The sequence below is a fragment of the Rhinoderma darwinii genome, chromosome 8 (assembly GCF_050947455.1).
Source record: "Rhinoderma darwinii isolate aRhiDar2 chromosome 8, aRhiDar2.hap1, whole genome shotgun sequence".
NCBI classification, from domain to species: Eukaryota; Metazoa; Chordata; class Amphibia; order Anura; family Rhinodermatidae; genus Rhinoderma; species Rhinoderma darwinii.
In genome coordinates, this window is record NC_134694.1 from 11,818,506 (window position 1) to 11,840,959 (window position 22,454).

Genomic DNA, 22,454 nt, shown 5'->3' on the forward strand with positions numbered 1-22,454 from the left:
TCTGCCCCTGGCTTGCTTCTGCTCCGTGCTCAGTTTGTATACTCCACTACTTCCTTATCCTGACTGGCTCATTCACCGCTCCGTTTCCTCGCGGCGTTCCGTGGGCTACTGTATTCCCTTGCGTGTTCCCGGTTTGTCTCCCTTGCACTTAGACAGCGTAGGGACCGCCGCCAAGTTGTACCCCGTCGCCTAGGGCGGGTCGTTGCAAGTAGGCAGGGACAGGGCGGTGGGTAGATTAGGGCTCACTTGTTCCCTTCACCTCCTTCCTGCCATTACAATTAACAAGTCCTGATAAAAGCCGCATGCCAATTATTCCAGATTATTGGAAAAAGAACATTTCGATGTAAAGACGGTGAACCGTGAAGACAATGGTCCGAAACAAAATGCTCATATAAAATATGTTACCATCATTTTGTTTTTTATCAAAGGAATCTTCGAATATGTCCATCGGCTGTTGTTCTGGATGCCGGATTATCAGAACGTAAATGATACAAAGTTATAGGTGTCCATGTCCAATACATAAAGTTTTTCACTATTCTGTTGCCAAGTTAGCGGTAGCTACGAACTGATGCGATGGCTTTCATGCGCTATGGTGACATCATCAGGTGCTGCCTGCCTGTGCCCTCGTCTGTCTTCCTCGTTCCCTTGCCCAATATTGAGCTCGGACGCTGACTCTGTCCTGTGAGAAGTCTCCATTGAATTCTATCTCCACTTGGCTTCCCAGAGACTCCCAGTAAAATAAGTTATTCCCGTGGAAGGCGGTGGACTTTAATGTCTTCATGTCACGAATCTGGAAAGTATAATGTGGAGTTTTATTAAGATTTTTAAAAACGTTTCCCTGTATACAGACTGTATTACATGTTGTTGCCTCTGTGGAGAGTATGGGCCAGGTTATATCATAGGCGTCTTTACCAGCGTGTGCCCATCTAAATACATAGTGGTGTTATTTTGGCTCTATCTAGTACTGTTATGTGTTCACTGCAGGACCAGATGGGCAAATGCTCTGAGGTCTGCACCATCGAGGGGTCTCTACCATCCCCATATCAAGCAGTTTGCTATAAATCTCCCTGGCAAGTCATCCCCAATGTATATCAAGCTGATGGTTCTGGTATTATATTGGTTCTGTTGTGGGTACTGTATGGAACTATATAGGATTTACATGGCCATATTATGTGTTTGTTGCACTTTTGTCATTGCGTAGGGTTATTATTTAGACAGAATTATTTGGGAAGCATTAAGGCAGTACAACTCATAAATTCACCTACTTAGCTCCAAAATATGGAAAGCACCTCAAAAAATGCTTTGCCCGGGGACCTCCACCAATCTAGATCCAGCCCTGGATCACTGCATGACAGTATTAAGTGGGAGCTGAGTGACGGTGGTACGCGGGAGCTGCGTGACGGTGTTACGCGGGAGCTGCGTGACGGTGTTACGCGGGAGCTGCGTGACGGTGTTACGCGGGAGCTGCGTGACGGTGTTACGCGGGAGCTGCGTGACGGTGTTACGCGGGAGCTGCGTGACGGTGTTACGCGGGAGCTGCGTGACGGTGTTACGCGGGAGCTGCGTGACGGTGTTACGCGGGAGCTGCGTGACGGTGTTACGCGGGAGCTGCGTGACGATGGTATTAGTACTGTATGGTGGTATTATTTAGGCATATTATGGGCAGCATTATGACAGCATTACTCTCCATTTATGGGAGGGGAGCCTCAGATATGTTTTGCCAAGGAGTTTCCGAAAACCTTGATATCAATGACTTAAACAGGCTTGATGCCTGCAGCTCCTCATCTCCATTGCCCCAGTGACAACACTTCTTGGCTGGTGCCTTGTCATGGGGACATTGAATGCAAGCATCCATCCATATCAGTGTCCTAACAACCCCTTTGGATATGGACATTGGGAGCAGATTAGCACCACCCTCCCTCTACCTTTTCTATTGTAATGTTGTGACCTTCATCTATGGCAAGTAAACCATTGCAAATCCCCACTAAACCTATTAGTACCAACTCACCAGGATATAATTTGAGTAGGTCTCAATGTGTCCTGAATTCAGATCCATATATAAGGCATGGATAGCTATGGTAAACGTAGGGGGGACATCAATAAAAACACGACATGCAGGGGAGCTTGACTTTGGCTGTACATGATTTTGTATGTCTCCTTGCATCCCAAAAAGTTGGACATCACAGTCTGTAAGAAGCATAGAAATTGATGACAGATGACAGACTTCTAAAGTTATCACTGACTGAGCCCCTTACGGTATTGAGTCCAGGGGTGCAGCGGTAACAGTTGCGCCCAGGCACCTGGTGCTTGAGAGGGCCCAAAGGCCACGTAAGACACCATTGTTATAAATGACACATTGCATTGGAGGCCCAGGAGCTACAAGTTACGCCTCTGATTGAGTCACCGAGACCACTAATATTGTAATCCCCCCTGTTGGCGATATAAGATATTATTGATAAGGAAACGTAGGCTATAATGCAATGTTAGGCTTTCATGAAACATGGTCAAAGGTTCCTCAAAAGTCAGCAGCAATAGCGGCCTATCAGTATATCAAACAGATTTCAAATTTGGGCCAAAAGATAGCACTTGTTGAAGATTATGGAATGTCTTGTCCACCTAGACCTTCCCATCTATCGCCACACCAAGCTTCAGCCATGTACAAGTAGGAGCAGGGGCTCTCACATAGGAAAACATGGTTAAGGACAGGGGTTCCCTCACAGTAAAAAGTTTGGACATCACTACTTTAATACCTTGGTGGTATCGTTCCGTGGCTGATCTGCTCCAGTATGCCAGTGCAATACCGTTACCAGGATGAATTTGGCGCTGTCTCACTGTTAGGGTGTTGGATCTAGCAATCACGGTCACCGCAGAGAGGCGGGTACACGATTTTCTCCACATGGCTCTGCCATAAAACAGCACCAGTTCTCCTGTGGTCAACAGATCAAACATCAATATTGCTTATAAGTTGGTAAAAGGTTTACTAGAAGTGTTCTTATCTTATGGACTAAAGAGTGGACAGATTTGTCTATGACCAAGTTATTAGGCCTAGAATGCCCATCTGACACATGGAATACTGAGCCATACATGTAAAAAGAGTGTAACATCTAAAACTCTTGTATTCTTCACTGATTAAACCTACCGGCCGTGCAGTTCAGGGAACTGGAGAGGACTTTGACAACAACCACCTCTCCGAGAGGACGTCCAATTGAGAATACACAGTCTTTTTCGAGAAGGCCAGTAGTATTTATTACTCCGGAGGAGTTCATGAAGAGTCGTCCACATACATCTGCATGAGACAATGATACTAGTGAGGAGGAACAGTCCGATGAAGCTTTAACTCCACAGTGGAACCGAACTCCACTACAGTAACCACATACACATAGGTTCATTAATATTACATTACTTTGCTATACTATCATTTCAAGGCCTGAACCCAATAGGGAACTCTGGCAGGCCATTCCAAATCTGTATAAGGGTAGATATCAACAGTCCAGTCACATTTAACTCTTGACATCCTGTATGTGAAGGCATCAAGATCTTACCAGCAGAGCATATGCAATAAGTAGAAGTCTTGGTTCTTCTACGAGTAAAGAGGGTGGTTCCTTGCAAGGAGATTGACCAACATATTGAAAACGGGGAACTTTGTAATGTTTACCTTCATGGTGGCCATACTTGGTCTAACTCCTGTATGATCAATGAATGTGACCCTTCAAGTGGACCAGAATCAGACCATACATGACCAAATGGAGGACAGTAATCTAAATGACTATGACAATATCCCCCCCCCCCCCCACATGTATCTGCCTATTTAGTGACATATGTTGACTCCCATTAAATTTAATACTGGATAATCAAGATTAGATCTAACAATACTCCAACCACAATTACCCATTCCACCTTCATCATCCATAGCTTTTGGAACATCTCCTGGTCTTTCGGACACTGGCACAGCTTTAAAATGAGGTCTCTGATTAGGGGCAGCAGATGTCAGGGGGGTCACCAGCCGGGTACGTGCCTCGTCTGGTTGTGACGTCTGTGTGACGAAGCGGCAGGGACTCTCTGAACATCCTCTCAAGGTTATGGGTTTTGGGGAGTTTAGGCAAAATGTGGGGCTCACTTGCTGATGGGTCTTGGAGTTGATGCAAAATTCCTGACGTCTTTGAATGCCATTTCCACAAGTAACCGAGCACTAAAATTCAGAATACATTAATCACTTAGAGTTTAGTTATTTTAACCATTTCCCCAAGTGTGGTCCCTTTTGTGGTGGGTTAAACAGACTGGACCCAAATTCACAAAACAATTTTCAATGGTACATATTTTATAAGTCATGCCCACCTCCAATAACCCAATCATACCAACTCTTTTATTATTGTAAGAATATTTGCATAGTGCCATGCTTCATAGTTGCTTCTTACCTGAGTCCAGGCCCCCACATCCCATGTGTAGAAGCAGCTGGCGATAAAACAAGGAATAACAGACAGTGGTCTCTCATGAGATTGGCAAGAGGCCGCATCCATTTCATTCTCTGCTCCAGCCACCATCTGCACACATGACACCTTCTGCTTGGATATTCCATACCCACAAGCTGCAGAACATGGACTGGCTTCTACCACTCGCCACCTAGTAGTCAATGAGAAGACAACATTCAGTTGCATGAATATTCCAAGAAAGATGACTACATAAAGGGCTGAGGCTCCATAGAGCCATCTGGCATCTTCAGCTTGATGGCTCCGTACGATCTTGCTGTTGTTTTGAGTGGTCAACCCTCCTTGATGCTTTTTAGGTTACCCTAGCTTTCACTGGCCAACCATAATGCGTGCAGACCAATGTTCATACAAAGTTATTCAGTGTTGATTTGTGAGCAAAACATCATAAAGCCCCAGTCTCACTTGTATAAAGGGAAATATTGTAGCTCATATGAGGTCAAAACTATCAGGTCTGGTCCTCTCGAATTTGAAATGGAACATTTGGCTAAATATGAAGAGATGAATTATTGCCTTTTAAGCCAATTCATATACATTGTACTTATAATTTGACCCTATAGAATCAACACATGTGGGTCTTAGTGGCTTGCTTAAAAGGTTCCTCTACCTAAAAGGTATAATGCAATGATTTATGTAGGTTGTCTTTGATCTACCCTAGCAGCTACTGTCCATAGCCCATAAGATCCGTTATACTCTCACATTGAATATTGCAACCACACTCTTTTTTAAGACTAAGCATTGTTTGTCTCTGTTACTAGTAGAATTACATAATATGCTCTGTGAACAGAACTCATCCAAAGATAATCCCCCGGTAAATGTCACAGCATCTTGCAGGGCAACAGCAGAAGTATTTAGTATTCAGCAGCTCTATACCTCGGGGGGCAGGGTTGTTGGTTGCAGGGTTCCTGCTCTTGAGGGTGAGGCAAATGCTGACAATCTTTATCTGCAACAATTTTTTCTTCAGTTTCTCCTTCCTGGGGGGCTGTGGTGCAGTATAGAAGTCTCTGTAAAATACCCCCTCCACAACTTGCACTACAAGATCCTGTTTTATAGCGCCACCTGGGGGAAAAAAAACACAACATGTAAGAAGATTTAAAAGTAATACAATTAAATAATGAATCCAGCTGAAAATTAAAATTGGATTGTGCTCGTGAATCTAAAACGTGTTGCAACTGTGTGCCGGCTTTCTCTTGCAAGCTAAGCAATTTGTGCTGCAGACGTCGACTACCCTCAGGTAATAGAACATGAAGTAGCTTCCTGACAGCTACCATTGTCAGCCATTATAGCACCTACAGGTCTGGTTTTACTGTCACCTGGTCACCCAGTTTCCTTCACTTTCCATCCTTCATAGTTTGCAGATTTATTGTTCACCCAGAGACACATACCCCTGCTATGGGGTCCAGATTGACCTCATTTCTAATTTTAATAGGTGAACATGTTACTGGGATCCTCTCTCCCTAGGCAAACAAGGAAAGGTAATGGTGGCAAACAAGCATCAGGTCCTCCTATCTCAGGGGGCCCATTTTAATATTTGCTATGGTGCCCCCCCTTGTCCCTATGCATGCCCCTGATTGCTCCTATTCCTAACTATAAGGGACAATCAATCTCAAGCAAATTGATTGTAGACAATTTCTATTCTGACACCATTACCGGACAGGACAGGGCTCCATAGCACACTCTTTGGTGGAGTTTGGACGTGGGATTTGGCTGCATTTGGAGTGAGGTAATCGATGGGAGATGTTGTTGTTGTTCTTCCTCACACAAGCCACAGACAGAGGGATTATTCCTCCTCCGCAGGTCACAGGACATGGGGACAACTCATTCACTTCCCACCTATAAGGACAGAAATGGGAAAACTTTTACAATTATGAAAGGCATGTGGATTATAAAAGGGGTGCAGATATTGCAGATGTACCCAGACCATAAACTTAATATAAAGGACCAAAGTTGTGTGGTGGATCAGCATTCTGGGCTATTCCTCCCTGTTGAATTAGCAGAAGAAAGCAATTGCCGTATTTCTTACATTGGTCTAATGATCCGTTGGCAATAAAATGAACAAGGCCTTAAATTAGTGTTCACTTCTGAATTTGCTTTCTTCCAAAGAATATTCCACATTTTAGAGATTACCCATAAAAGTGAGCCCACATAATACTGACATACCACCATATAGGGTAAGATAATACACGCCGTATACAGCCTATATAATACCACTATATAGTGGCAAAATAATATACAGTAATAATATTCACTTAAAAGGTTATCCACATAATAACTGCCATATCGTTGCCAAATATTACTACCATACGCCATCAAAAAGTACTGGATAGTTTTTGTTTGTTCCTGTCCTCAGAGGCCAAGGGCAATTGTGCGGTTTGCTACCCCCTAAAATCAGCTCCACCTCTGCCTCATCCTTTATTGTAATGTAATGACTACTGAGGTTAGCAGTATATAATACACATGATTTTATTACACTGGAGGGCAGCTTTGGGGTTGACATGGTTTGTGCTGTGTCTCCGGCTTCAAAGTTTGGTTACAGTTCTTCTCCAAAATCTCCTCCTTTGCATAAAAGTCAACACAAATATAGCGGAGCTCTGAGATACCTATAAAGTAAGACGGTGATTAACCACAAAAAATAGTGGATTACATTGCTTATTAAAATATATGGGCAAGAGTAGAAATAATGAACTTTAAATAAAACATTAAAGAAGACCACTAAGTAAAATGTAAAACTATTGAAGTCTCGGGCCTCAAATGTACTCCCTGTAGCTTAGGTGCTGCTTAGAGTCTTTTTTTTCCCCTCCTGGGGATCCTGACAGTTGTCCTGCTTACCTGCCAAAGTAACGGGAACAGGGTTATAGGCCTGTCTAAAAAAAATCACAGGCTATGTAATATCCTGAAGACATTGCCAGCCCCAGCAGTGGTTGTCACTTTTAGACAGGTAGCCCCTTGTAGTTAGGCTAAGGCTGAAGCCATTTCCTAATTACTTCTGGTGGGCAGAGGTTAAATTCATCCTCAAGGTTGAGAGACCTGCAAGAAGATCCAATGTCAAAGCATTTATAAATTAATTCTTACCTGTACCACAAGTTACGGAGCATTGACCCTGGACTGGACTCCACACGTACACTTGTGTTCTCTTGAATGGCGTGTTGATGAGCTGGACATCTTTATTTATTGAAGGTATAATCTGTTATGGCAAGAAAACAACCAACATCCATAATGTAGTTGGCATAATATAGCATTTCCCTCCTGAGCTTCAGCTGGATGTTATACTCACTCTATCCCAGCCCACAGGGCACACGCTGACCACACACTGGACCAGGGTTGATGGTTTCTCCTGCCCTAAACAATTAGCGTCATCAACTATGGCTTCCACGCCAGACTGTGACTGCACACAAGAAACATTCCGCTTTGCAAGACCTGAACCGCAAACCGCTGAGCACAGACCGGGCTCCAACACTTCCCACCTACAAGCAGAAAAGATTTTATATCACCCAGAAGGGTGAAATTACAGAAGGGACAATATAGGCAATTGACTTTATTCCTCCACCATCTGAGGAACTCAGTCACCTCCCCGTTACCATGTTTGTGTCACGGTCTACAGATGTCCTACCAGCCTACAGTTTCTACAACCATTCTAGGGGGCAAGAGATTTGTAAGAACTAAGAGAGTACAGAGACATTGGCTCCTGGTTTCCACCAACTTGGTCTCATTGTAGATAGAGATAATGTAGGAGATACAACTACAGTCACAGGAAACTGCCACCTAAAATCAGTACTCTTTAATGCATCACTTTTTATTTTAGAGATCTACCTTGCAGGACAAGCCTCTGGGTGACAGGTGGTGAAGGCTTCAGGCCTAGGTGTGTTGGTACAGAGCCGGTCAGATACAATGGTCTCCATATCGTGTTGCTTATGAACACAGTGCACAGTCCTCAGCATCACTCCACCGCCACAGGAGACAGTACATGGAGAAGAAACCTTCACATCCCACCTAGGAATAAAAACAAGAGTCAACTTCACTAATTCTTGCACAAGGAATCCTTCAGACAACACCAGGCACTTCATGATTATATAGTTAAACTACATACCATGGGGGGCAAGGATCATCTCCACAGGGTTCCTTAGTGGGTCTGATAAAATTAGATTCATTACATAACTTGGAGTCAACCATTTCTTGGAGCATAGGGTCAAAGCATTCATGGGACACCATCCGAATGCCTGGAAGGAAGGGAGATTCTCTATTCATGAACTTATTTATAATTTCTCTGATCTGAACAATGGCTAAAAAATAAAGATACTGATGGGTTTTCAGATAAGATGGTTTAATTATTCGTACCTCCACCACAAGTAACTGAGCACAGTCCATAGACCAACATCCATGTATAAGAAAGGTCTTTCTTAGGAATATAATAACTGTATGCAATGTCTGGATTTGTAATATCTCCATATTCTGGTCCATATTTTCTGTATACCTATAAACAAATAAAGAATATTGATGCCCACTAGATCCAATAGTTAATTTCATGGTGCATCAGGTCATGCCCAATCTTACCTGTATCTCTATCTCAGATGGGGTTGGACCAGCAATACGGATTCGTTCCTGATGCGGAAGCTTCTCAGACGTGAGATACAGTCTATACTTCATCTGTTCATCTTCCAAGATTGAAGGATGGGTAACGTTTAAGGAGATACTTTTCTTTCCAGCTACAATGTACTCTGCATTCTCCTTAACAGCTGAGCAAAAAATGTAAAAGTGGCTGAAGCTTCTGTTTTTGTAATTTGTTAAATCAGTTCTTGGGCATATTATGGGTTATTTACCAAGACCGTGAATGGTGGCATCCCTAATTAAAAGACTCCACCTCAAGCTACAGATCATGGACTACTATTGATGATTTATGTGGACTTTTGCCCACTGACAACTTGATATAGCAAGATGTTTGATCATCTAAAGTTATAAGTATCTGCCTCCTTTGTAGGACCTTTAATGCCATTGAAATAGATGACAAGAGTGTCCAACTATCACAACTGGAACTTATACAGGTTTATATTCTTAACCCATTTTTTGGTTGGGCCAGAGATTTGGTCCATGTGAATGAATAGTATAGTCCTTCGTACCAAAACATCTCGACCTATCAATCCAATATGCTAGTCACATCACTAGGGCCAATAGGGTTACATTCAGTGGCGTAACTACCGCGGTAGCAGCAGTAGCGGCTGCTACGGGGCCCGGGGCTTGAGGGGGCCGGTGCCGCCAGCCGACACGCCCACCCAAATGCCCGGTGGCGCCGCTAGCAGCCGTTATGGCTGCTACAGCGGTAGCGCCGCTACTGTGGGGCCCGCGCCGCCGAGCCTTACACAGGCCCTCTCATCATGCCTGTAGGTGTCGCTAGCACCGGAGGGGGCCCCAGTGCTAGCGGCAGCCAAATACATGTGTTAGCACTGAATGGCCGGGCATGTTCCGTGCCTGACCATCCAGTGCCTTACAATGACACTGATTGGCTAGCGGCGCGATGACATCATCGCGCCGCTTCCATGCTTGGAAGGTGCTGATTGGCGGGGCAAGTCATTCTGCCCCGCCAATCAGCGTCATTGGAGGACGCTCGTTCAGCTCCTGCAGACATGCTCAGAAGAGAGCATGTCTGCATCGCCAGTGAACAGCGTGGGAACGGGATAATGTGAGTATGGCAATTTATTTATTTTTTTCTTCAAAAATGTGAATGGCATTATCTATAATGGGGGGGGTCGTCTTTATGTGGGCCACTATATACAGGGGGCTCTATATGTGGGCCATTATATACAGGGGGCTCTATATGTGGGCCATTATATACAGGGGGGGGTCTATATGTGGGCCACTATATACAGGGGGGGGGTCTATATGTGGGGCACTAGCTACAGGGGAGGTCTGTATGTGGGGATGTGGGCCACTATCTACAGGGGGGTCTATATGTGGGGCAGTATATGTGAGACACTATACAAGGGTGGGCTATATGTAGAGCACTATCTATAGGGGAGCTATTTTTTAGGGTACTTTCTATAGGGGTGGGCTATGTGTGGGACACTATATACAGGGGTGGGATACCTGTGGGGCACTAGCAACAGGGTGGCTATATGTAGTGCACAGTCTACAGGGGTGGGCTATATGTGGGACACTATCTACAGAGGTGGGCTATACGTGGAGCACTAACTATAGGGGAAGCTATATGTAGGGCAGCACGGTGGCTCAGTGGTTAGCGCTATTGCCTTGCAGCTCTGGAGTCCATATGTGGGCACTATCTACAGGGGGCACGGTGTGTGTGTGTGTGTGTGTGTGTGTGTGTGTGTGACAGTTATATTTAGATGTGTTGAGAATTTTAACTTTGTTTACAGGTGCAGAAATGTTTTAAAACTGAGAAGCTGAAGACATCTAAACGGAAAACTGCAGAAATGGGTCATGGCCGGGAGAAATCCATCATAGATGTCTGAACCGGAGGGAGAAGAAAAGAACTAGAATCTGAGACGTCACCGGTGAGTCACATAATGTAAATGTTTATTCTGCCTCTAATCAGTATTGTAGTCACTGTATGATCTGCAGCGAGATGATGGGTGGTATGATTTTTTTTTGTGAAACCGCATCTCCCAGCATATCCTTACCATTGTTCCGGCCATGCTGGGAGCTGTAGTTTTACACCGTACAAACTTATACGCAGTGGCGTAACTACCGCTATAGCAGCCGTAGCGACTTCTACGGGGCCTGCAGCATGAGGGGGCCCGTGGCACCCGCCGGCACGGCCCCCTCCCATGGCCGCAGGCTCCGCTAGCAGCCGCTATGGCTGCTACAGCGCGACACCACTGAAGGGGTTGTTCCTACAAAAGACATGCATCCCCTATCCACAGGATAGGGGATACATGTGGGATCGCTGGGACGCCCAGCGATGAGGAGAACGGGGGACCGAAAGTCCCCCCTAAGTCTCCATGACAAACCTCGGACTTCCGGGGTCTGTGTCGGCAGCTCCGTAGAAATGAATGGAGCGCCGGTCGCGCTTGTGCGCATGCGTGACCAGCACTCCTTTCATTTTTATTGAACTGCGCAGACGCCGGAAGTCCGAGGTTAGTCATGGAGAACTTAGGGGGGACTTTCGGTCCCCCGTTCTCCTTATCAATGCCAGCGATCGCACATGTATCCTCTATCCTGTGGATAGGGGATGCATGTCTTTTGTAGGACAAACTATAGGCCGTTTTTTTTTGGGGGGGGGGCTTATATGGTGTTATCTACAGGGGGTCTGTATGGCGTTATCTACAGGGGGCTGTGTATGGTGCTATCTATAGGGGGGGCGCTGTGTGGTGGAATCTATAGGGAGGCACTATCTACAAGGGGGGGGGTTGTGTGATACCCAGCAGAGGGGGGGCCCCAGTCAAAAGTTTGCTATGGGGCCCAGTCTTTCCTAGTTACGCCCCTGGTTACATTGATACCAAGGGATTCTGGGACAGACTTTTTTGCTTACCCAAATGTGTGAAAAGAGGATTTTGGTTGGTCACTTGTACTTTCATGGAACCCACTGGGACTGTCAGAAAGGTGACATATACTGCAACACAACAAATTATAGTAAACTATAATACTTGAAGGCGTATTGTGTCATCTCGATCATATATTCTCTCTATAAGGATATTAAATGGCAAATTCTAACAAATCCAAAACGCAACCAATGGTCTATGTAGCATAGCGGTAGCTCCAAGACTGCTATTGGGCCTAATGAAATGCTAGCCCAGACCCTTTACTTAGTCAGAATGATAGGTGACTGTGGAACCAGCCTGAGAGTCACGGCCGGTGCCTGGGATAGTGTAGGGAGTTGGTGGCATGAATCAGCACCTGGTGGATAGTGCCAATTTGCTAGTGGTCTCCTTCTCCATGTATACCATGTACATACACACATCATATTAAGGCATAGTCTATAAAGGTTAGTATAAAATTACCTGCAATAGTGACAAATAGCCTAAAGGTCCGTAACTAATAACTAATACAAAGATACAGACATGACAGCTTCTTGTAAGTTTCTTGCAACTCACCGCCAGCTGTTCCCTCAGTAAAGGATCCACTGACCCTACTACACGTATTGTTGTCTCCACCACATTCCCCGCACTGGTCCATCACCATCCCTGAATCCATGACCCCATCACAGCCAAAGACCTGAGCGAGACACTTGCATTATATACAGGGTCACTTCATAAGGGCCACTTGTCACACACTCCTAGTATTATTAGATGATCAATATCATACAGGCTACTTAAGGTACCCTCCCCTTGCACTGGATCTGAGCAATTAGGTTCTTTGCTTGTTAGTTTGTTTCCTGGATTATTGGATTTACTCTTACCGACTCTGCCTGAACTTTGACCACGTCGTGCATGCCCTGACCTTCTGCTCGTCTGCCGTTACGACTGAACTCTGCCTGCCTTCGGATTGTCTTACCGTGAGTGACCGTCTGCCCTGACCTCTGCTTGTTATTACGGTGTATCTTGCAGAGTTTGTTTTTTGGAACTTTGTCTGTCCACATCAGCCGTTGCCAACGAGGTGTAGCGACCTGGGGATTCCAAGTAGCCAAGTCTACATCTCCCTATACGAAGGTTAAAGGATAAACACCAGGGTATTCTTAGACTCCGCTCCCTAGATTTTCCCCACACCAAGTTCGTTGGCAACACAGTAGGTTCACACCACACTCTGTTGGCCTTGTGACAGTCGAAAAAAACATTAAAGGAAAGTTGGAATAGTTGCGCCGGCACAATGTTTCATTATAATTAATACAACACAAAATGGTTGTAATAGGATTGTTGCTGGCAGGAAAAGTTGGGTTGCACGGAGACTCTTGTTGCAGGTCACCCCCTTCGTAAGTCTTACATAGATAGGACAACCCACCATTGGTTTGGATGGTCCTGACCACCATGTTATAGAGCCATGAAGATTGTTTAACCGTTGATACAATGTTTTGCACCCCATGAGATAATACGTGCATCACAGTGTATTTCCTAAGGTCTTCCATGAGATTTGAGTTTGCAATGGTACAACACCACTTAACATACAGATCTAGAATACTATATCCCATAATATAGGTTTTTACCTCTCTGGTTCTTACCTTACATTTTCCAGCTATACACAGATTGAAAGCAGCATCTGTCTCAACACTTGGCTCACACCGCGTGCCATCCATAAAAGTGTCTCCTCGTTTCACCATGAAGTTCTGGCCCTGAGCACGGCACATGTGCTGGCACAGTGTGTCTCCTGAGGAATAGACAATGTAAGCAAGTATGATACCAAAGTGTGGTCAGAGCCCTAGCTCAATCAAACTGTTTTAATCTCAGATTTGGTCTTGTGCTGAGCAATGGTTTCAGCAATCATCTTATAGCAGTCAGTAAAAGCAGGCAGACAAGGGACCGTGGTATAAAAGTTGAGATACAGGTTATTTTAGGCAGGAGAAATTAATTTATTTTGAGCTGTCGACCCGGACAGGCATCAGTAATGATGTTGAGTTGTGCACTAGTTTGGCTATAGATATGTACCAGTAATGATGTGGAGCTGTGCACCAATGTGACTATAGACCTGTGTACCAGTGATGTGGAGCTGTGCACCAATGTGACTATAGACCTGTGTACCAGTGATGATGTGGAGCTGTGCACCAATGTGACTATAGACCTGTGTACCAGTGATGATGTGGAGCTGTGCACCAATGTGACTATAGACCTGTGTACCAGTGATGATGTGGAGCTGTGCACCAATGTGACTATAGACCTGTGTACCAGTGATGATGTGGAGCTGTGCACCAATGTGACTATAGACCTGTGTACCAGTAATGATGTGGAGCTGTGCACCAATGTGACTATAGACCTGTGTACCAGTGATGAGGTGGAGCTGTGCGCCAATGTGACTATAGACCTGTGTACCAGTGATGAGGTTGAGCTGTGCGCCATTGTGCCTATTTGCCTGTGTACCAGTGATGATGTGGAGCTGTGCACCAATGTGACTATAGACCTGTGTACCAGTGATGTGGAGCTGTGCACCAATGTGACTATAGACCTGTGTACCAGTGATGTGGAGCTGTGCACCAATGTGACTATAGACCTGTGTACCAGTGATGATGTGGAGCTGTGCACCAATGTGACTATAGACCTGTGTACCAGTGATGATGTGGAGCTGTGCACCAATGTGACTATAGACCTGTGTACCAGTGATGATGTGGAGCTGTGCACCAATGTGACTATAGACCTGTGTACCAGTGATGATGTGGAGCTGTGCACCAATGTGACTATAGACCTGTGTACCAGTAATGATGTGGAGCTGTGCACCAATGTGACTATAGACCTGTGTACCAGTGATGAGGTGGAGCTGTGCGCCAATGTGACTATAGACCTGTGTACCAGTGATGAGGTTGAGCTGTGCGCCATTGTGCCTATTTGCCTGTGTACCAGTGATGATGTGGAGCTGTGCACCAATGTGACTATAGAACCATGCACCAGTGATGATGTGGAGCTGTGCACCAATGTGACTATAGACCTGTGTACCAGTAATGATGTGGAGCTGTGCACCAATGTGACTATAGACCTGTGTACCAGTGATGAGGTGGAGCTGTGCGCCAATGTGACTATAGACCTGTGTACCAGTGATGAGGTTGAGCTGTGCACCAATGTGACTATTTGCCTGTGTACCAGTGATAATGTGGAGCTGTGCACCAATGTGACTATAGAACCATGCACCAGTGATGATGTGGAGCTGTGCACCAATGTGACTATAGACTTTCTTATAGAGTAGTGTCCTGCAGTTGTATACCCGAAGACCCTTGAACGTTTATCTATGGTCTAACATTTTTGGAATGAATATTCAACTTTCTAGATTTTCTCTTAAAAACACTAATTTTCCATACTTTGGCCATATTAAAAATTCCAAAGAAAAATCAGAATAGTCTATCCATAACCTGCTGGATAATTCCACTCTGAAATATTCTGTCAATGCTCCACCATTATATGTTCACGTGGAGATGACATAATTAGTTTTATTAAATAAGAACGTGTGTAACTGGAAAATTTTAGAGACATTCAAATTTTGTATTACTGAGAAGACTTCAGGAAACATCTTCCTCACCTTGTGCAAACCCAGCCACCGACGTCCAGTGGTAGTAGGAGGCTTCACCTTGCGAGAGGAAAAGCGGTTTATCATCAGTGCCAGAACATTGCTGCTTCATAAACTCCAGTTGTGTTGTGTCACAGACCTGACAAAAACACCATACAATCATTTGATATGGCAGTGGTCTCCAACCTGAGGCTGTCCAGCTGTCGTGAGACTACAACTCCCAGCATGACCCAACAGCTGAAGTCACAGTTTGGAGACCACTGTGATACAGACTATGATGCAAACAATATAGTAAAGCAAGCCGAGATCCCGTAACCTACCTGCGTATTACACATTTCAGCCTGTAGACTCGGTCCTTCACATTTCCGACCACCAAATGCAGGTCTGTGGGAAGAAACAAGACCTAAACACAGAGCAGAACAGGAGTAAACCATATTGTGCAATGTAATTGGTTGTAGTCTGTGAGGGGAGACCTGCACCGGTTTTCTAAAAGAAGACACCATGGAACTGCTTAAATGGGAAATGCACCCAAAAATGTTCCGCTGACATGTGATAGATATCTCAGAAGACCACCAAAAGTGATATCCAGAATCAAGGGGCCGCAGCTTCATGTGGAGGCCCCAAACCCATTTGTTCTTCAGGCTGGAAGTTTGCGCTCACAGGCTCCACAGATATGATCTACTGAGACCTTTCCATGACATGTCAGTAGATCATTGGGTGGATTTCCCCTTCATGCCCTGGTACGTTCATTGCTGTAATTCTCCAACACAGCATTCTTCTAGACAGTGACGGAAATCCATAACCACCAGGGTTGGATGTGCCTAAGAGCACCATGGCCCCTTCAGGGTTAGAGTTATATTCTGATATGTCCTTCAACACATCAGCAAACAATGTATAATAGCAAAGAATAGAGAAAATTTAGAATGAGAAATATACACGGGGTCGTCACAGCCACTCTACCCTCCACGGGAATTATGTGCCACTGTGTTCAATATACATACATTATAAAAAGTCAAGTATTTATGTCTACAGTACAATAGCTCTGTATATATTACATTGCTGTGCAGTTATCATGATATACATGACACCTCACCCTGACCCTCCCTATAGATATGCTGATCACAGGGGGTCCTCTGTAATCAGCTCATCATCGAGGGACCCTTCAAGCAAAAAGCGATTGTCCAAAATGGACAACCCCTTTTTAACTAGTGTTTTACCTTGGGTTGTTGCACTGACGTTTCCTGACGATTACTCCCCCTCCACAGCTGCGGGAACAGAAAGTAAAACCACTCCAGCTGGACCAGACTCCATGGACCACTGATACTGGATTCAGTTCCTCAAGAGAAGTACAGCGACCCTTGTGACACCACTGAGGAAAAACCATAAAGGAACAATTGGATCCAAGTACAATTCACTGTCTATACTAGTCATACTCTGTGTGTTCGATTTACCCTATAGACCAACCTGCGGCTCTCTAGCTGTTGCAAAACTACAACTCCCATCATGCCTTGACACAGCCAGATATGTAGAGTTAAAGCAAATAATGCTTTACCAAGGTACCAAGAATTTGAGCACAGGTTCCTCCAGTACCCCCAGTGCCGGTGATGATGGGACTAAAAAGAGTAACAACCACTCTGGACGCCAAATTAATACATTTTACCTTGTTCTCTCCACACTCGGTGCCATCAAGCAATGGGACAAGAAGACGGTTGCAGCTGGTCCGGTCTTGTTGGCTGATGTGGCAGGAGAGGACGCTGCACATGTCCTACATGAAATAGTGATACAAGGAGCTCTTAGGGTATGTTCACACGGCTTATTTTCAGCCATTTTTCGGGCCGTAAACGCCCTGACAAATGGCCGAAATAACAGAAGCTGAACGCCTCCAAACATCTGCCCATTGATTTCAATATGAAAAACGGCATTTCGTTCTGACGGGGCGTTTTTTTACGCGGCCATTTGAAAAAACATTGCGTAAAAAGAGACGCCCCATAAAATGAAGTGCATGTCACTTTTTGAGCCATTTTCATTGTGTCAATAGTATAACGGCCGCGAAAACTGCATAAAAATATGCTTGATGCTTTAAAAACGGCTTAAAATCAAGGACTGTTTTCAATTGTATTTTACGGCCATTTTTCGTTTGCCGTGTGAACATATCCTTAAAGCGGTCAGTACTGTAACCAGGCAAGTCTCTGGCAAAGGCTGCTGGCAGCTGCCACTAGGGGGAGCCTGCTGTATATGTTTTAGAGGGGGGGGGGGGGACACTCTGCTGGCAGTATCTCTTGTTGGGGGCCGTCTGCTGGCCCTGTTTATCAGAAGGCACTATGATGGATTTGTTAATAGGGACACCCTGCTGACTACTGTTTATTGAAACAGTCTGATAGCACTTATAATAGGGAAAAACTGTGATGACACTATTAATGGAGGCACTTTGGCTGTTATGGAGGCATCGTATGTACATGTGGGCACATACAAAGAAATTTCTGTGGTGCAAAAAGCACACCACATCTCAGGTAAGATATAAAGAAAATAATGGCATATTAAATATAGTAGACATTTCTGGGCCACATTTCAAAAAGGAGGGAGTGGGGAAACAAATGACTGCAGGATCTGACTACACACAGGGTTTGTAGTCTGTAACCATGGAGACACATAGGTCTGTCTAAGAATTGTAGCAATTTTAAATCAAGACTGCAAAGTTGATTCATTTTTTAGATGCATGTGAGCAATAAGAAAAAACTAGTTCAAAAAGTCTACGTGTCCTTTAAGTAAAAAGTCTCTCCCTACCAAGTTATTTTGGGAAAATGTGCAGGCGAGGGCTGAGCTTCCAAATGCGATTTTACACTGTTCATCTGCTCCGTAATACAGACCAGGCTTCCAGCCAGGGATACTGCTCTCTAATTCTGGGAGGTCATCAATGCAATTTGCTTGGTCACTGCTGCAAGAAAATAAAGACAGAGGTTTTAAAGACTGAATGAGTCAAACTTAGGTATAGCAGAGCTGAATTAAGTCGTGTACAGTAACTCTGTAGGGCTCTATTGTGATAATCCTCTGATAATGCCTTCGGTTTACCTGCAATCCTATGTAAAATCACAGATGAAAAACCAGGCTATCATGTTAGGCCAAAAGGGGGCGCTCTAATACATAGTGAAGTGCTATGTACCTGAGAAATTGGAGGAACTGCTCTCTACTACAATCCGACCATGTCAGGTGGACACTGTTGTGACTTCCCTCAGCTGCCATGATTTTCCCGCTTGCACTGCATCTGTTTCCGGTCCCGTCATGATTTATTCCAAAACTGCAGACAAGAAGATAAAAATATGAAGACCAAGACAAGGAAAAAAAAAAAAAAAAAAAAAATTAAAAAAAATAATCGGTTCAGAAAAGCCATAAATTACATATATCCATACACCTGTAGGTTCTGCTCATATTTATATTCCAGATGACAGTCGTGTATTAATCTGCCCCCTACTACTTTGTCACATGTTAAACATCCGTCACCTGTGTCCAATTTCGTGGGCTATGGTGATCCCCAGGTCAAACCCTGTGTCTTCAGTGATGACACAACTCCATGAAGAGGAACAGGCCCCTCCTAACTGGGTGACCCCACGTACTTGCTTGTTTCCATCCTGTAGCTCAAGATCAAACCTTCAAAGAGAGATGTAAATTTGTAAAAATGTTTAAGGCATGTAAAGAGCATTTCCTTTTGATGTGACATATTCATCTTACTGATCTTCTAAACAGTCCAAACAGTAAGAGAGTGTCCCATATGTGAAAAGGAGTAGAGCTGTTGTCAGGTGTCTACTTCTGGATCAACTAATGGATTTTAAGGTCAAGCTCGCTGCATGGGCTGATGGTACAAGCAGAAGAACTAACGGTTCAACCAGATCCAACAGAGACAAAGCGGAGCTAGGACTTTATCCTCTTTTTCATACCATCAATCATGGTAAGATTTCTGAAGACCATTACAAGATGACCACATGGGCTGGTGGTAGAGTATTGTCAGAGGAACCAGAGGTGCAAACAGATCTAACAGGGACAAGGCTGAGCTAGAATTATACCCTCTTCATCATACCATCAATCATTGCAAGATTTCTGAAGGCTGTCACAAGATGACCGCATGGGTTGGTGGTAGAGTCAAGGGGATCTATAGGTGCAACAAGATCCAACAGGGACAAAGCTGAGCTACGAAACTACCCTCTTTTTCTGAAGGCCATTGCAAGATGACCCCATGGGCTGGTGGTATAGTATAGTCAGAGGAACCAGAGGTGCAACGAGATCTAACGGGGACAAAGCTGACTTAGGATTCTACCCCCTACCTAATACCATCAATCATGGGAAGATTTCTGAAGACCATTACAAGATGACCACATGGGCTGGTGGTAGAGCAGGGTCAGGAGAACCAGAGGTGCAATGAGATCTAACAGGGACAAAGCTGTGCTTGGACTCTACACTCTTTTTCTGAAGGACATTACAAAATATTGTCATACCTGGTGATATAAAGAACCAGATCGGCGTGTTGTGGGTCAGTGTCGCTGAGAGGATTCAGGGTTCTGCTCCATTCACAAACACTCATCAGGGAAGACATAAGGTTGGCGCTAATCTGGATACCAGCCTATCGGAACAAAAGTTTGAACAAACATGGTGACATATAATCCTAATGGTTATACCATCTAAGTTGCCCATTCATGCACCAATAAGCTGGCTTGAGGATTCTTAGTGGTTGTTGGCTTGATCAGCGCCAGAATTGGCCAGGTATGTGCAGGTCAGGTAAATCCTGCCAGGCAGAAGATAACTAAAGCTGGTGTACAAGAGCCACGTACACATTGTGATGCAGTTGAATCATTACCTCCGGCTCAGTCAGAATGATCATTTTAACCAGGTGGACACGGAGCGTTGCGCCAAGCGAGATATCTCTCAGTAATTCTGCCCCCTATAAAACAACAAATAAAAGCTCAACATCAGGATACGATGGTGGAGCCTCACTTGAACTGTAGATTTGGTATCTTCAGAAAAAATACAGTACATATTTTTACAAGTTGCCATGCGGACCCTGTGTCTCTAATGGGTTTGGGCCATTTCCTTTCTTTGTCCCTATAACCTGAGCAAGGCGTAACGGACCTTCCAATTGGATGTGAGGTCAGGATCCCCTTTTATAGGTGACATTTGAGTAAACATGAGTTTGTAGTAAGGCTGTACAGTAGTTAACGCTGTGGTCAGAGCAGTTGAAGCTCAATTAAATCAATATTTATGGGACCGTCTTGAGGCGCAAAATTTACTCGCTTAGAAAATGAGAAAAGTGGCGTGTGCATGTCAAAGCATTGGAAGATTTGGCTCGTTGGATGGGTAGCACATGGGGTGAGAGATGCCAGCCACTTGCTAAAAGTGTTGACTACATGATGGATTCTAGAGTCTTTTGTACAGACTATATGAAGACATCTTAATGTTGTCCACCAGTGTAAACTGAGGCGTTTCTAAAGTGTTAAAAGGCTGCTTTCTCATGAATACCAACACAACAAAAATCTTAGCCACCAATACTGTACGTACAATATTGAGGTTGGTAAGAATATATCTTTCTGTGTCTTCCTGGTGGAACTGGTAGACGTCATGACCCACGACCACTAGAAGTTCCAAATGTTTCACGCCAAGAGCAGCTCTCTTCTGTAGCTGATGGACGTGAGGAAAATTCAATGACTCTACAAGAGGAGTAAAGAAGGGACGCAGGGTAATGTTCTAGGGTCATGATATGGTCTTAATCAGTGGTCTCCAACCTGTATCTCTCCAGCTGAACTACAACTCCAAGCATGCTGGAGAGCCAAAGGTTGTAGACCACTGGTCTAAATCATCCCTTGTCCCTGATTCTTGTACCTTTGTATTCCTTGGATAAATTCAGAACTCGAAAGACAACATGAGCGTTCCATGGTTCCCGTTCATAAGTCAGTAGCAAATGATTCTTCTTTATAGGCTGGATGGAAAATTGCTCCTTGTCTATGATGAAAAATCCACGCTGAAAGAAGATGATAACAGGTGACCTGGATGACCTTATCTACTTGGTATTTTATATAAAGGCATATGGTAAGGGCGGTGTATATGGCTTTAACCCACTATTTGTCCTTCACAATACGTGATCAGAGATCTTGCTCCTTCTGGATGCAGGACGGTACCCATTGACCCACAGGTGTTTTGGTGCAGTCGGTGTACGGTGGCATTTAGAAAACGTTCTGTAGTAATAAGTCTTTCTCTATCTGTAAAGGTGAAGACGTATCTCTGCTGAGGTGTTTGTAGGATGCAAACATTGACGGACCATTGAGAGGACATCTTAAGGCCTTCTTTACAGGTACATGTCAGGTTACCCAGATCCACTGAGGAGGCTGGATAAAAAAAAAATAAAAAAAATTACACTACCAATAACAATAAACTAAAATGATTTATATATATAAAAAAAATAATGAAATCTCTAAAAATATCATCGCATTTACAGGAAACTATATTATTTTGACAGGTGTTTTTACAACTCGAGATGACAAAATGTTCACGGTACAATATTTTATTAAATTTAGACTCCCGGCCAGATGTCTTACAGAAAAATAAAATAAAAAATAAATAAAATAAAATTAATTCCTTACCTGCTATATGTTCCTTGCCAAAATACCAAATCCGATCTTCAGGGTGTAATGTTTTCAAAAACATCTAAAAACATTGAAGAGTACACGAGATCATGAAACAATATTCTATTTGTTTATTTCAGAACATCAATATTTATTTATTTTATGGTTGTTCTTTTAATAAAAATATATATAAAAAAATAATACTGATGGAGAACCTAAGTACAGTTTATAATTTTAGGTCTAAATAAAAAATGCTATGACTATTAATATAAAA

The 22,454-nt window shown here is 44.0% G+C and overlaps 1 protein-coding gene across 4 annotated transcripts in view; it reads right to left on the reverse strand.

Annotated features, from left to right (window-relative positions):
- Window positions 1-401: 401 nt before the first annotated feature.
- The window catches only part of ADAMTS13 (ADAM metallopeptidase with thrombospondin type 1 motif 13), a 23,594-nt gene continuing 1,541 nt past the window's right edge, over window positions 402-22,454 (reverse strand). The window contains exons 2-32 of one of the 4 annotated variants that reach the window (XM_075835088.1): window positions 22,199-22,262; window positions 21,678-21,943; window positions 21,441-21,579; window positions 21,120-21,268; window positions 20,422-20,505; window positions 20,063-20,187; window positions 19,074-19,220; window positions 18,736-18,870; window positions 18,360-18,510; window positions 17,236-17,340; window positions 16,793-16,944; window positions 15,896-15,959; window positions 15,588-15,714; window positions 13,588-13,733; window positions 12,527-12,647; window positions 11,965-12,045; window positions 9,036-9,217; window positions 8,820-8,955; window positions 8,572-8,701; window positions 8,295-8,474; window positions 7,759-7,948; window positions 7,557-7,668; window positions 6,955-7,084; window positions 6,135-6,317; window positions 5,358-5,543; window positions 4,416-4,620; window positions 3,889-4,189; window positions 3,140-3,286; window positions 2,751-2,927; window positions 2,009-2,187; window positions 402-790 (exon numbers count right to left, since the gene is read on the reverse strand). In XM_075835088.1, the coding sequence (XP_075691203.1) occupies window positions 602-790; window positions 2,009-2,187; window positions 2,751-2,927; window positions 3,140-3,286; window positions 3,889-4,189; window positions 4,416-4,620; window positions 5,358-5,543; window positions 6,135-6,317; window positions 6,955-7,084; window positions 7,557-7,668; window positions 7,759-7,948; window positions 8,295-8,474; window positions 8,572-8,701; window positions 8,820-8,955; window positions 9,036-9,217; window positions 11,965-12,045; window positions 12,527-12,647; window positions 13,588-13,733; window positions 15,588-15,714; window positions 15,896-15,959; window positions 16,793-16,944; window positions 17,236-17,340; window positions 18,360-18,510; window positions 18,736-18,870; window positions 19,074-19,220; window positions 20,063-20,187; window positions 20,422-20,505; window positions 21,120-21,268; window positions 21,441-21,579; window positions 21,678-21,943; window positions 22,199-22,262 (4,683 nt within the window). In that variant the 3' untranslated portion in view covers window positions 402-601. Of the gene's footprint in view, window positions 791-2,008; window positions 2,188-2,750; window positions 2,928-3,139; window positions 3,287-3,888; window positions 4,190-4,415; window positions 4,621-5,357; window positions 5,544-6,134; window positions 6,318-6,954; window positions 7,085-7,556; window positions 7,669-7,758; window positions 7,949-8,294; window positions 8,475-8,571; window positions 8,702-8,819; window positions 8,956-9,035; window positions 9,218-11,964; window positions 12,046-12,526; window positions 12,648-13,587; window positions 13,734-15,587; window positions 15,715-15,895; window positions 15,960-16,792; window positions 16,945-17,235; window positions 17,341-18,359; window positions 18,511-18,735; window positions 18,871-19,073; window positions 19,221-20,062; window positions 20,188-20,421; window positions 20,506-21,119; window positions 21,269-21,440; window positions 21,580-21,677; window positions 21,944-22,198; window positions 22,263-22,454 lie in introns of those variants that run through there. The other 3 variants (XM_075835091.1, XM_075835089.1, XM_075835092.1) reach the window with 3 other exon arrangements.